The sequence below is a fragment of the Saimiri boliviensis genome, chromosome 6, assembly GCF_048565385.1.
Source record: "Saimiri boliviensis isolate mSaiBol1 chromosome 6, mSaiBol1.pri, whole genome shotgun sequence".
Classification (NCBI taxonomy): domain Eukaryota; kingdom Metazoa; phylum Chordata; class Mammalia; order Primates; family Cebidae; genus Saimiri; species Saimiri boliviensis.
The window spans coordinates 38,387,731-38,400,740 of NC_133454.1; the positions used below are offsets into that span (position 1 = coordinate 38,387,731).

General features: G+C 45.4%; 1 protein-coding gene and 1 long non-coding RNA gene across 7 annotated transcripts in view; both read left to right on the plus strand.

Annotated features, from left to right (window-relative positions):
• LOC104650686 (uncharacterized) overlaps positions 1-8,148 on the plus strand; it is a 28,047-nt gene extending 19,899 nt beyond the window's left edge. The window contains exon 4 of the long non-coding RNA XR_012518017.1: positions 7,643-8,148. This is a non-coding gene — a long non-coding RNA (uncharacterized LOC104650686). The remainder of the gene's footprint in view (positions 1-7,642) is intronic.
• Positions 8,149-8,190: 42 nt separating this feature from the next.
• Positions 8,191-13,010, plus strand: part of BIRC2 (baculoviral IAP repeat containing 2) — a 40,564-nt gene continuing 35,744 nt past the window's right edge. For 3 of the 6 annotated variants that reach the window (XR_012518018.1, XR_012518019.1, XM_074400488.1), the window contains exons 1-4: positions 8,201-8,352; positions 9,505-9,633; positions 9,957-12,103; positions 12,205-12,304. Coding sequence is in view for 4 of the 6 variants with exons in the window: in XM_074400488.1 (XP_074256589.1) it covers positions 11,218-12,103; positions 12,205-12,304 (986 nt within the window). In the remaining 2 variants the exon portion in view is untranslated. Of the gene's footprint in view, positions 8,353-9,504; positions 9,634-9,668; positions 9,855-9,956; positions 12,104-12,204; positions 12,305-13,010 lie in introns of those variants that run through there. The other 3 variants (XM_074400489.1, XM_003923776.4, XM_010334618.3) reach the window with 3 other exon arrangements.

Consider the following 13,010-nt stretch of genomic DNA (forward strand, 5'->3'; position numbering starts at 1 on the left):
GAGCTGGGTCTGTCCAGGCCGCAGGTAGGCCAAAGGAAGGCCTTGAAAGCCTGACTTGAAAAAACTAAAGTCTACAGAGGCTGCTGGGAGCCGGGCAGGAGCTGGGACAAACGTGGTTGTTGTGAGTCGGGAGTTGAGCCTATAGACCCAGCGAGGAAGAAGAGCTGGGCCTGGGGAGGCAGCCATGAGGGAGGCAGAGGCCGAGCCTGGAGAGGCCAGATGGGAGGCAGGAGCTGGGCCTGGAGAGGCTGATTTCAGGGCCATTTAGGCCTGCCGAGCCACTGGGAGGAGGCCGGAGCCAGGCTGAGAGAAGCTGACTTGAGGAAGTTTTGGGCCTGGAGATGCCGTTGGAGGGCAGGAGCTGAGCCTGGAGAGGCCACCATGAGGCATGAGCTGGGTGGGCTTGGAGAGTTTGACTTGAGGACCTTTTGGGCCTACAGAGGCCGCCAGGAGCTGGGCGGGAGATGACTGAGTCCACAGAGGTTGTTGCGAGGCAAGGCAGGAGGTGGGCCTATAGACGCAGCCTAGCCAGGAGGAAGAGCTGGGCCCGGGGAGGAAGCCGGGAGGCAGCACCTTGGCCTGGAGAGGCCACGAGAGGCATGAGCTGGGCCTGCAGGGGCCGCCAAAAGGCTTCCAAGAACTGGGCCTGGAAGGCCGCTGTGAGGAACGAGCTGGGCCTGCAGAGGCCACTCACTGGGATGCAGGAGCTAGGCCTGCAGAGGCTGCCATGGCTGTACCTCCCCAGCCCTGCCTTCCTTGTCTCTCAATCCATACTCTGCCCCTGCCATCCGTGTACCAGACAGCGGCAGGCAGGGTGGTCTTTCTACAGCAAACTGGACTAGGGCTCTTCCCTACCCACAGCTCTCAGAGCTAAAGTTGGAGTTAAGCCTCAGATGGTTTGGCTTGGCATTGAGAGCTCTTTCCCCCTTGCCAATGGCTCACCTAGAATACTCACAGTGCAGGGCAGAGCAGTGCAGGAGCTCCCTTACTCAAATGTGGGTTTGGTGCAAAACTGGGTATGACATGGTGATTTCCCTAAGAAGAAACAGCTGAGATTAGGGAATTTTCTGGGTTCAGAGTTAGACCTCCAAAGTACAAGCTTCCTTTGAGACACCAAATGGAGGGGTCCAGCTGGCAGCTGGCTCCTAGTCTGGAGCTTCAGGAAGAGGTCTCAGCTCAGAGCCACATTCAAGAGCCAGCTTAAATGTAGCCTTTTGCAGGGAACCCCCAGAGCTTCCACAGCCTCAGATCTGGCCCTCTGCATACTCCAGATTTTTGCTAATTGGCGTTTGTCTCCATGTCATCTCCCTTCCATGCCTGGGAGTAAAGGTGAGGTGCAGGGACTTAAGCTTGTGTACTCTGGTGCCATCAGGGAGGAGGTGTCAAGTAGAGAGGCGTGGCTTGGAAAGAGGGAGACTCAGAGGAGAGTCAAGGACATGTGAGCATGTGAGCATGTGAGACTGGGAGCAGGAAAAGAGATGAGAGAGAGCAGAGGCAAGTGCCGGGGCAGGAAAGCAGGTGAGAGAAATGGGGAATGATGGGGCTGGAGAGGTGGGCGTGGGAATGCGGGCAAGGGGCTGCCTGGCTGTCCAGGCTCAGGATTCAATTACATCCTCCCGCAAGGGCCAGCTCACCTGGTCACTCCAAAGCCCTTCCTCTGTGGGTGGGCCCAGAGGGCCCAGAGCATGCATGACTCAATTGAGCAGTCCTGAGGCAGACTGGGGTGGGTGCTGGGCTGGACTCCTGGCAGTGGGGAGCAGCCACCACCCTGCCTACTGCATCTACTTTTCAGCTGGCTGTCTCTCTGAGCAGATGCAATATTGGGTGTCTTGTGAAACATGCTCCTAGTGCACCTGCTGCCTGCTGCACCTCCAGGACTGCCCTGGGTTCTCCAGAGGGGCTTCCTGTGGAGGCTGGGCCTAGATTTTGAGCCCTGCCTCTCATACCTGGTTCCTCTCCCCCAGAGGCCAGCTGCTTGAGTACCCTGGAAGCCAGTCTATCCCCAGGGTACAGCTGGGTTTGTTCCACAGCCCTTCATGGTGTATCTATTTGGACGGACTGATCATTTCATAGAAAGGGGTGTGTCTTGCCCCAGCTCATCTGGCATGTCTAAAGCAACTGTGGGATCAGAATCTGTAGCTCCCAGTCCCCAGCCCTGCAACATTAGGGGAGGCTGGACCCCATATCTCTGAAGTCCCACCGGGCTGGTGCAAGTGGGCCTGCTCTGCAGGCTGTGGGGCTCATGCTCCAGCTCCAGGCCCACCTTATGGGCTCAGGCTGCTCACCTTTGGGCCTGTCCTGCCTCTCAGGCATTCGGCTAACCCTGAGGGACTCTTCCTCATCTTGACTACCAGCCTTGGCAGGCGTCCCCGAACTACGGCCCATGGGCCGCATGCGGCCCCCTGAGGCCATTTATCCAGCCCCCCGCCACACTTCAGGAAGGGGCACCTCTTTCATTGGTGGTCAGTGAGAGGAGCACAGTATGTGGTGGCCCTCCAACGGTCTGAGGGACAGTGAACTGGCCCCCTGTGTAAAAAGTCTGGGGACGCCTGAGCTATGGTCTCTGACTTAGAGGTACCCAGAACCTTAGGCCATTTGGCTCAACCCCCCATTTCTCAGCAGGGACCAAAGAGGGGAAGCAACTTTTTCATGGACCCCCAGCAAGTCAGAGGCAGAACCGGCTCTAGGAGCCTATTTAGGACATTGGTCCTCCCTGACCCCTGAGCCTTCTTTATTGTCTCATTAACTTCCTCATACGGAGACCGCCCTTCAGAGGCTGGAAATGGTGCTGTCCAGGGCGGTGTGTGCCCATGACTCTGCCTGTGTTTGTACTTGTGAGTGTGTAGGGGGACGGGGATGAGGGGTGGGAATAAACAGCAGCATGCTAGGGGCTGGGATGCACTCCCGCTCAACCCCCCAAAAAGGCACGGGAGAACCCTGCCCAGCACAGCACATGCTTAGGCTTTCCAATCTACAGCAGCTTTGGGGGTCACATTCCAGCCCATGGGCTGACAGTTAAGCAGAGAAGCCGCCTCTAGGGGTCAGTCATGATCCAGTGATTCTGATGAGGACAGGTGAAACCATGTGTCTAATAAAAATACAAAAAAGTTAGCCAGGTGTGGTGGCAGGTGCCTGTAATCCCAGCTACTCCGGAGGCTGAGGCAGGAGAATCGCTTGAACCCGGGAAGCGGAGGTTGCAGTGAGCTGAGATCATGTCACTGCACTCCAGCCTGGGAGACAAAAGTGAGACTGCGTCTGAAAAAAAAGAAAGGATGCTGGAGGGTGGGGGAGTCTGCTGCTGATCTGTGTCTATATCCCTGGCTTTTTGGGGAGTATACCTCCCCAATATCCCCAGGACAGGAGTTCCCAAATGCCGTAAAACCTGGAGGCCACTATGAAACTGTAGAAGTCAGGCTAGCAAAGGTGATAGGATGGAATAGGTTTTTATAAAAGTTTGATGAGTATTTGTATAATAAAAGAAAAAGAAGACCTATCTAATTATCTATTGAGAATAATATAATCTTGGTGCAAAACTGGAACAAGGATGTACAAGGAAAGTTCACGATAGAACAGTCTGAATGATGGGTCTATCACAGGGAGAGGGCACAGGGCAGTGCTTAGTGCGCGGCCTCTGGAGCCAGGCAATCCGGATTTGTATTTCTGCTGCCACTACTTACCTTCCCTGTGGCCTTAGGGATAATGACTTGCCTTCACTGTGCCTTAACTTTCTCATATATAAGGAGGAAATAACCTTTACAGTAAGCCTTCTAGGATGAAATGAAATAATTCAAGGAAAGTAACTTAACAATATCCGAAACACAGAAAACCAAATAGAAGTTAGCTATTGTTAACTTTTATGAACATGAATTCCAAATTTTATATAAAATAATACTAAGTCGAGTACAGTAATGTACACACACACACACATAATGCATCATGGCGAATTAGGTTTTATTTCAATAATGCAAGGACAGAGTCAACACATAATGAACTATTAGCAAGCTAGCATCCTTCTATTGTTTTGTTTTGGTTTTGGTTTTCTGTGTTTTTTTTTTTTTTTTTTTTTTTTTTCTGAGACAAGTTCTCTCTGTCACACAGGCTGGAGTGCAGTGTCAAGATTTTAGCTCACTGCAACCTCCCCCTTCCCAGCTGAAGCAATCCTCTTCACAAGCCTTCCAAAGTGCTGGGATTACAAGTGTGCACCACCACACCTGGCCCTGTTTTCCTTAGTATATAGCAATTATCACATTTAATGGTAAAATTTTAGAAGGAATTTTCATCAAAGCTAGGACGTAGACAAGGGTAGCTTCTATTACTGTCTCTACTGAACATGGCACTGGAGGTCCTAGGCAATGTGTTCAGCTGATACATAGGAAGCTGCCTTTTTTTTTTTAGGTTATGAGATGCCCAACATCAGAAATGTATGTGAGTCAACCTATAATAGAAATAAATGAGCCAGGTGAGATGGATCATTCCGGTAATCCCAGCACTTTGGGAGGCTGAGGCAGGCAGATCACCTGAGGTTAGAAACTGGAGACCAGCCTGGCCAACATGGTGAAACTTCTCTACTAAAAATACAAAAATTAGCTGGGTGTGATGGCACATGCCTATAATCCCAGCTACCTGGGAGGCTGAGGCAGAAGAATCACTTGAACCCGGGAGGTGGAGGTTGCAGTGTGTGGAGATCATGCCACTGGATTCGAGCCTCAGTGACAGAGTGAGATTCTGCAAGAAAGAAAGAAAGAAAAAGAAATCAACAGGCACGGTGGCTCACACCTGTACTCCCAGCACTTTGGGAGGTCGAGGCAGGAGAATCGCTAGAACCTGGGAGGTGGAGGTTGCAGTGTGTGGAGACCATGCTACTGCACTACAGCCTGGGTGACAGAGTGAGACTCTGAAAAAAAGAGAGAGAGAGGAAGAAGGGTAGGAAGGAGGAACAGAAGGAGGGAAGGAAATCAACCAGGTGCAGTGGCTCACACCTATATTCCTAGCACTTTGGCAGGCCTAGGTGGGCAGATTACTTGAGGTCAAGAGTTGGAGACAAGCCTGGCCAAAATGGTGAAACCCTGTCTCTACAAACAAACATACAAAAATTAGTCAGGCATGGTAGTGGGCTCCTGTAATCCCACATACTTAGGAGGCTGAGGCAGGGGAATCTCTTGAACCTAGGAGGTAGAGGTTGCAGTGAGCCAAGATTGTGCAACTGCACTCCAGCCTGGGTGACTGAGTGAGACCCTGTCTCAAAAAAAAAAAAAAAAAAAAAAAAAGGAAAGAAAGAAACATATGAAGAAAATGAAATTTTTAAATTGAAAAGAAGAAAACTACCTGTATTTGCAGACCATATGATTGTCTATGCAGAAAATCCAGAAGAATATACTGATAAATTATTTGGACTAGTAACAGAGTTTGCAAGGTTTTTTAATTCAAGATCAACTTAAAAAAACTATTAGCATTCCTGTACATCAGAAATAACAAATTAGAAAATGTAATAGAAAAAGAGATCCTATTCACAATAGCAACGAAACTCTGAGAATATATCTAGCAAAATGTACACAGACCTTTCACGAAGAGTATTGCTATAGCCAGAATGTGTCTCCAAAAATTCCTGTTAAAACTTAATTGCCGGGATGATAGTATTAAGTGGGGCCTTTAAGAAGTGAGTAAGTCATTAAGGTGAGCCCTCATGCATGAGATTAGTGCCTTATAAAGGGGCTTGTGGTGGTACATCTGTTCCTTCTGCCTCATGAGAACATAGCATTTGTCTGCTCCAGAGGAACCAGCATTCAAGGTACCATCGTGGAAGCAGACACCAGGCCCTCACTAGACACTGTACCCGCTGGAGCCTTGATCTTCTTCTTCCCACCCTCCAGAACTGAGAGAATAACTTCTGTTGTTTGTAAATTACCCAGTCTCAGGTGTTTTGCACTACAAAAAGACTAAGACACATACAAATCCCAATAGAGTTGTTTTTGGAACTGGACAGGCCGATCTGAAAATTCATATTGTCATTGAGGGGCCAAGAATCGTGTAGCTGGCCGGGCATGGTGGCTCCCACCTGTAATCTGAGCACTTTGGGAGGCCGAAGTGGGCGATCACCTGAGGTCAGCAGTTTGAGACCAGCCTGGCCAACGTGGTGAAATCCCATCTCTACAAAAAATACAAAAATTAGCTGGGCGTGGTCGCGTTTGCCTGTAGTCCCAGCTACCTGAAAGGCTGAGGCAGGAGAATTGCTCAAACCTGGTAGGTGGAGGGGATAGGAAGCCAAGATGGAGCCATTGCATTCCAGCCTGGGTGACAGAGTGAGACTTCACTGGTGGAAGACTGTTTCAATTACTATGGCTTTAGTATAACTAATTACCTGCTAGGACAAGACCTTCCAATCTTACTTTTCTTCTTCAAAATTGTTTTAAATACTGTAAATATTTTTTTTACATAAATATGAAAAACGTTAGAATGGAAACTTTAGCAGACATATATAGCTTATTTTAAAAAATTAACAGCAACTCTATACTAGCAAAATGAAAAAAAAATTAACCAATAAATGAGTAACTGAATTAACTAACACTAGGCTACAAAGTTATACAAGATTAAAAGTTATGAAGTACTATTTATTATACCTAAATGATATCACTTTTTTTTGGCAAAAATGTCTAAGGCTTTTGCTTTTTTGAAATGCAAGCTTTCCCCTATACTTAAGTATATTCATTATCTTACTGTTTTGGTCAGGACAAGAACTGAAAAAGAGAAATAATCTTGAGTTCAGAATGAACAATTCTTGTTATATGTATTTTCCCACGTGTTAGGAATGTTCTGTAACTTTCCGAGAAATAGTGACTTGAACTAAATACTAAACTACTACCAAGCCCCAGGTGCATTTTTGGATGTGTTTAGTCATTGGGAGCCATGGCATTTCTTTTTTCTGTATTACAAACGGTTACACTCATTCTCTTTGACTATTAACATTGGAACAGAAGACCTCCTGTTCTGTGACTGATTGGCAGGCAGAAATGACATGGACAGGAAATGGGAAATGGTTCAGGGTCTCGGAATTCCCCTGGCTGCCTAATTAAGCGGCTTGCTATTTGGAAGTTTTAAAAATGTTTGTCCCTTGGAGTTCCCCAGAGAGAAGCAAGCATCAGATTCAATGGGTAAAGAGCGTTAACTTCAAAAGTCTTTGGCTGTCATACCACAAACATTTACTGCATGCCATTGTGTCTCTGGCACCATTGAAGGAGTATGGAGGTGGATACAAAAGGTCCATGACTAGTAAAAGCCAAGGGTTTTTATCTACAAATTTTCTAATACCTAAGTATTTTTAAAAATTGGGCTCCTTTGTGGTTTATGTACAATTATATGTGCGTGTACACCAATATACAGGCAGACGTATGTATTTCATTTTATTGAAACATTGAGAATTTTCTGAATGGAGTGAAGCCTGGCTTGCAATGCCGTTCCCTAGCAAGGAGCATCTGAAATAACGACACTTTTCCTCAGTGCATATGCACTGTTGGTCTCCAGAACAGAAAACCAAAAGTTTAAAAACAAGATACTCTAGTCGATTATAAAACAATTGTCAAGTCTTCAAAATTATTCATCTGATGCTTCCCACTTTCCAACGCTTCGCTTTTTTCGATTTGCACAGCCAACTGTTGGACATTGATGCTACACAAACGGTTACAACTGTTTACTTAAGCATAATATGCCACCAGACTGACTCCATCCTCAAAATGCAGTCATCTCGACGACGAGGGAAGGCTTCCCACTAGGGGAGCCTTGCCAGGGCCAGACCATAACCCTGAGATGACACACGGTAGGACGCGCAAAACCACCGGCGCCAGGGTGTTTCCGCAGGGTTTCAGAAGATTCAAACGCAGCGGCTCACGTTTTGCCACGTCCCCCAGGAGAATGGTAGCCACAGAGAGAAAGGAAATTTGAGGGGGGCACAAACCGCAAGGTAAAGAAAACGAACCAACACCGAGTTGATACGCATAGTCCGCATTCCCGACAACCAGTCCGGCGATTCCCGTGGGCGCCCAGTGGCGCCCTGCCTCCCTGGGCCACCCGGCGTCTTTCCCCGAGGTTTGTCTCCCCACCGCCCAACCCGCGCTCGGTTTCGCTTTCCCGCCCCGGCCTCCCGGGCGCCCTCCCGCGGCGGCTAACGCGGGTCCCCGGCCGGGCGTGCTGACGTCACCGTGCGTCGGCGTGGGCCCGGCTGGGGCGGCGGGCTTCGGGAACGCGGGGGCTGATACGAGCCGAGCTGGCAGTAGCTCCTTGTCCGCGCCGCTGCTTCCCGGCTCTGAGGAGGCCTCTAGGTAGCCGCGCAGCTTCCGTGTTTGCTGCGCCCGCAGTGCGGTGAGTGCTGCTCCTTCCGGGCTCGGGCGGAGCGGGACGGGTGGGGACGGGTGGGGACGGGTGGGGGCGCGCGGGCCCGCGGGGCCCACTTCCCTAATGTGGTGGCTGGGGGAGGAAGGACGGGGCCTGGGGCCCGTCGGCCAAAGGTTGAGGGTCGCCGGGGGCTCTCTGCTTTCCACTGTCACCAAGGTTTTATTTGATTCGGAAGCCCCAACTTCAAGACTTGCAGTCAAAGCGATTTTTAAAATATGACTTGTTTTCAGGCCTCCTCTGGCCGCCGCCCACTCTTCTGGCCCTTGGACCTTGACCAAGATGTTTTCTCGCAGTTTTTTGCAAGGTTTTAAATTTAGCTCTCGGCTTTCTTTTAATGTAATACATTGAAACGAAGACATTTCGGTGGCGCCGAGATCTCAGATTTCATAGTTCCCACTGCGCTGTCACTCCAGTAGTCGCCTGCTGTGTATTGTGAGAAACAGCTCTGGGAAATTATTGGGTAAATCCCATACTTTCTATTCCTTTCCTTTCCATTCTATCCCCTTGCCCTGCTGCAGTTTTCGTAAAGAGAATGCAGCAGTATGGTGCGTGTAGATAAAAATCTTTCATTTAAAGACAGGATATGAGACAGGGTGTAATAAAGCAGTCATGGCAGTGGTCATCGTGCCAGAACCACTGTTTCACAGGCCGTTGTGTTAGGTTTTGTTTTCTAGTTGCTTTCTGTGGTTGTTGCTTTGGAATTGTAAGGGAATGGTGGAGTTTAAGGATTTGTATTAATGAGCTCCTGTTGTTTTAGTGCAGTTTTCCTAGTTGTGGAGAGACTTGATATTTACACACTAACGTTGCTGTCTAATTACTACTCTACTGCTGCTGACAGGGTTTAGTGGAGTGTCTTGTCTTTTTAACCAATGTTCCTTTGCCTCCGGGAGAGTGCCAGAGATACCTCTAGGTTAGAAAAGGAGAGGAGCGCAAGGACAAAATGTTTTCCCCTGTGAAAATGTCCATTTGTCTTCAAAGTTGTACATTTTCAAGACAGTATAGTTAGTGGTCTGGGAAGTATATTGCATTTATTTATTTTAACTAAGTACTTTTTCAGTTAGAAAGTTGTGATAAATTGCAGGAATTAAGATGTATAATCTTTTCTTTTCTTTTTTTAAGACTGAGTCTTGCTCTGTCGCCAGGCGCCAGTCTAGAGTGCAGTGGCGCAATCTCCAGCCCACTGCAATCTCCGCCTCCTGGGTTCAAGCAATTCTCCTGCCTCAGCCTCTCGAGTAGCTGGGACTACAGGTGCGCGCCGCCACGTCCAGCTAATTTTTAAATTTTTTTTTTTAGTAGAGACAGGGTTTCACCATGTTGGCCAGGATGGTCTCGATCTCTTGACCTCGTGATCCGCCCGCCTTGGCCTCCCAAAGTACTGGGATTACAGGCGTGAGCCACTGCGTCCGGCCAAGATGCCTTATCTAAAGTGTAAATTATTCTTTGACTTTACTGAATAAATTGAAGAGTATGTAAGTTCTATTTGCCATGTACTGAATAAATTGAAGAGTATGTAAGTTCTATTTGCCATGCAAATACAGTTTTCTAAAATACCTTTTGTTTTTTCTTTTCAGATTTATAGACCTGAAGAATCTTCCTCTCCCTATTTTTCCCCCTCCAGTATTAAATCCCATTGTGAAGACCTCACAACTTTATAAAGGGATATAGTTTGAATTCTATGGAGTGTAATTTTGTGTATGAATTATATTTTTAAAACTGAAGAGTTTTCAGAAAGAGGGCTAGTAGAGTTGATTATTGATACATTATGCTAAGCAGTACTTTTCTGGTAATACAATATTTTGTTAGGCGTTTCTGATAACACTAGAAAGGACAAGTTATATCTTGTAACAAATTGAGTAATGTTTAATTACAACATGACTGATAATTATAGCTGAATCGTCCTTAAATGAACAGGTTATTTAGCTTTTAAATGCAGTGTAAAAAGTGTGCTGTATAAATTTTACGGTTAACTAAGTTCATGGAGAAAATACCTTTAGTTGATCAAGAATAATAAAATTGTATACAAAGTTAGGCAGAAAGTCCACATGATGCTGCAGGAAATGGAAACAAATACAAATGATATTTAACCAAGATAGAAGAGTTTACAGTCTGTGAACTTTAAGCAAAGTTCATTTGACATCAAACACTGTAACTGGCACAGGTTCAACAAAACTTGTGGGTGTTGGCTTCCCCAAAAATTGTCAGCTAAAGTAATAAAGCCCACTTATGTAAATACTCTGATGATAAAGTGTGTGAATTTAGTCTTTAAGTAGTGTGACCATATGAAGATTTTAATTACTTTTGTTTATTGGAATAAAATGAGATTTTTTTGGGTTGTCATATTAAAGTGCATATAGGGAAAGACGCCTGCATATAATTTTTTGCCTTGTGGCATAATCAGTAATTGTCCTGTTATCCAGGCGTAATAGCTTGTAACCAAATACAAATAAAAGGCATAATTTAGGTATTCTATGGTCACTTAAAATTTTGAGAATATAAATCTCAGTGAAAAATCAAGGAGTTTTAACATTTTCAGAAGTGCATTGACTTTTTCTGGGCTTCTGGTTAGTATTATACAGATTATGAACAAATAGCACTTAGGTTACCTAAAAGAGTGACTACAACCCCAAAGAGTTGTGTTCTAAGTAGTATCTTGGTAAGTCAGGGAGATACTCATCCTACCTGAATATAAACTGAGATAAATCCAGTCAAGAAAGTATAGTGAATTCTACATAAGAGTCTATTATTGATTTCTTTTTGTGATAAAAGGTCTTATTTCATGTGAAGAAATTTCAAGTGAATGTTTTAGCTATCAAACAGTACTATCACCTACTCATGCACAAAACTGCCTCCCAAAGACTTTTCCCAGGTATCTTGTATCAAAAAATTAAGAGTATAATGGAAGATAGCACGATTTTGTCAGATTGGACAAACAGCAGCAAACAAAAAATGAAGTATGACTTTTCCTGTGAACTCTACAGAATGTCTACATATTCAACTTTCCCTGCCGGTGTTCCTGTCTCAGAAAGGAGTCTCGCTCGTGCTGGTTTTTATTATACTGGTGTGAATGACAAGGTCAAATGCTTCTGTTGTGGCCTCATGCTGGATAACTGGAAACTAGGAGACAATCCTATTGAAAAGCATAAACAGCTATATCCTAGCTGTAGCTTTGTTCAGAATCTGATTTCAGCTAGTCTGAGATCTGCCACTAAGAATACATCTCCAAATTTTGCACATTCATTATCTCCCACGTTGGAACATAGTAGCTTGTTCAGTGGTTCTTACTCCAGCCTTTCGCCAAACCCTCTTAATTCTAGAGCAGTCGAAGACTTGTCTTCACTGAGGACTAACCCTTACAGTTATGCAATGAGTACTGAAGAAGCCAGATTTCTTACCTACCATATGTGGCCATTAACATTTTTGTCACCATCAGAATTGGCAAGAGCTGGTTTTTATTATATAGGACCTGGAGATAGGGTAGCCTGCTTCGCCTGTGGTGGGAAGCTCAGTAACTGGGAACCAAAGGATGATGCTATGTCAGAACACCGGAGACATTTTCCCAACTGTCCATTTTTGGAAAATTCTCTAGAAACGCTGAGGTTTAGCATTTCAAATCTGAGCATGCAGACACATGCAGCTCGAATGAGAACATTTATGTACTGGCCATCTAGTGTTCCAGTTCAGCCTGAGCAGCTTGCAAGTGCTGGTTTTTATTATGTGGGTAAGAAGCAAATAACTCTACATTTTATCAGTCTATTTCAATTTACATATTAGAACATGGGTTTTCAATATTTGTTTGTTTATTATTTTTTTTCCCTGTAGGTCGCAACGATGATGTCAAATGCTTTTGTTGTGATGGTGGCTTGAGGTGTTGGGAATCTGGAGATGATCCATGGGTAGAACATGCCAAGTGGTTTCCAAGGTAATTGTTTTGAAAAGGTATTTGTACAAAAACTCTGCTAACAAGAAGTAGTCATGCTTACGTGATTAAGTTTACCTTTAAATTATGACAAAGCCTCTTTTATGCCACTGAGGAATTATCCTTCTAAAAGACCACGTTTTAACTGTAAGTATTTTGTTGAAAAATGTTTTTCTGTGTACTTTTCTTTTGTAAGTCAGTTACAGTTATGGCCATACATTTTATTTATTTCCCGTTTTCATTTAAAGAGTACTTAAGGATTACAAAGACATGTAAAATAGAACAAAAAGAAGATAAGTTAGAAAAAGGTAAGAAAAGGAAAACAAGAAGGGACATAGAATGGATGCAGGAATAAGGCAAATTAAAAAATGCATTTATTAAGAGCATATCTGGGCTGGGTGCAGTGGCCCACACCTGTAATCTCATCACTTTGGGAGGCTGAGGCAGTCTTTGGATCATCAGAGTTCAGGAGTTTGAGACCAGCCTGACCAACATTGTGAAACCCTGTATCTACTAACAATACAAAAATTAGCCAGGCATGGTGGCACATGCTTGTAGTCCCAGCTAATTTGAAGGCTGTGGCCACTGCACTCCAGCCTGGGTAATTTTTTTTAAAAAGGCATATCTGACTGCCCATTTTAATTGTAATCGTAAATTTTCTGTACAGTTTTCTTTTTTTATAATCTGTCATTTACCTACTTTTAGACAC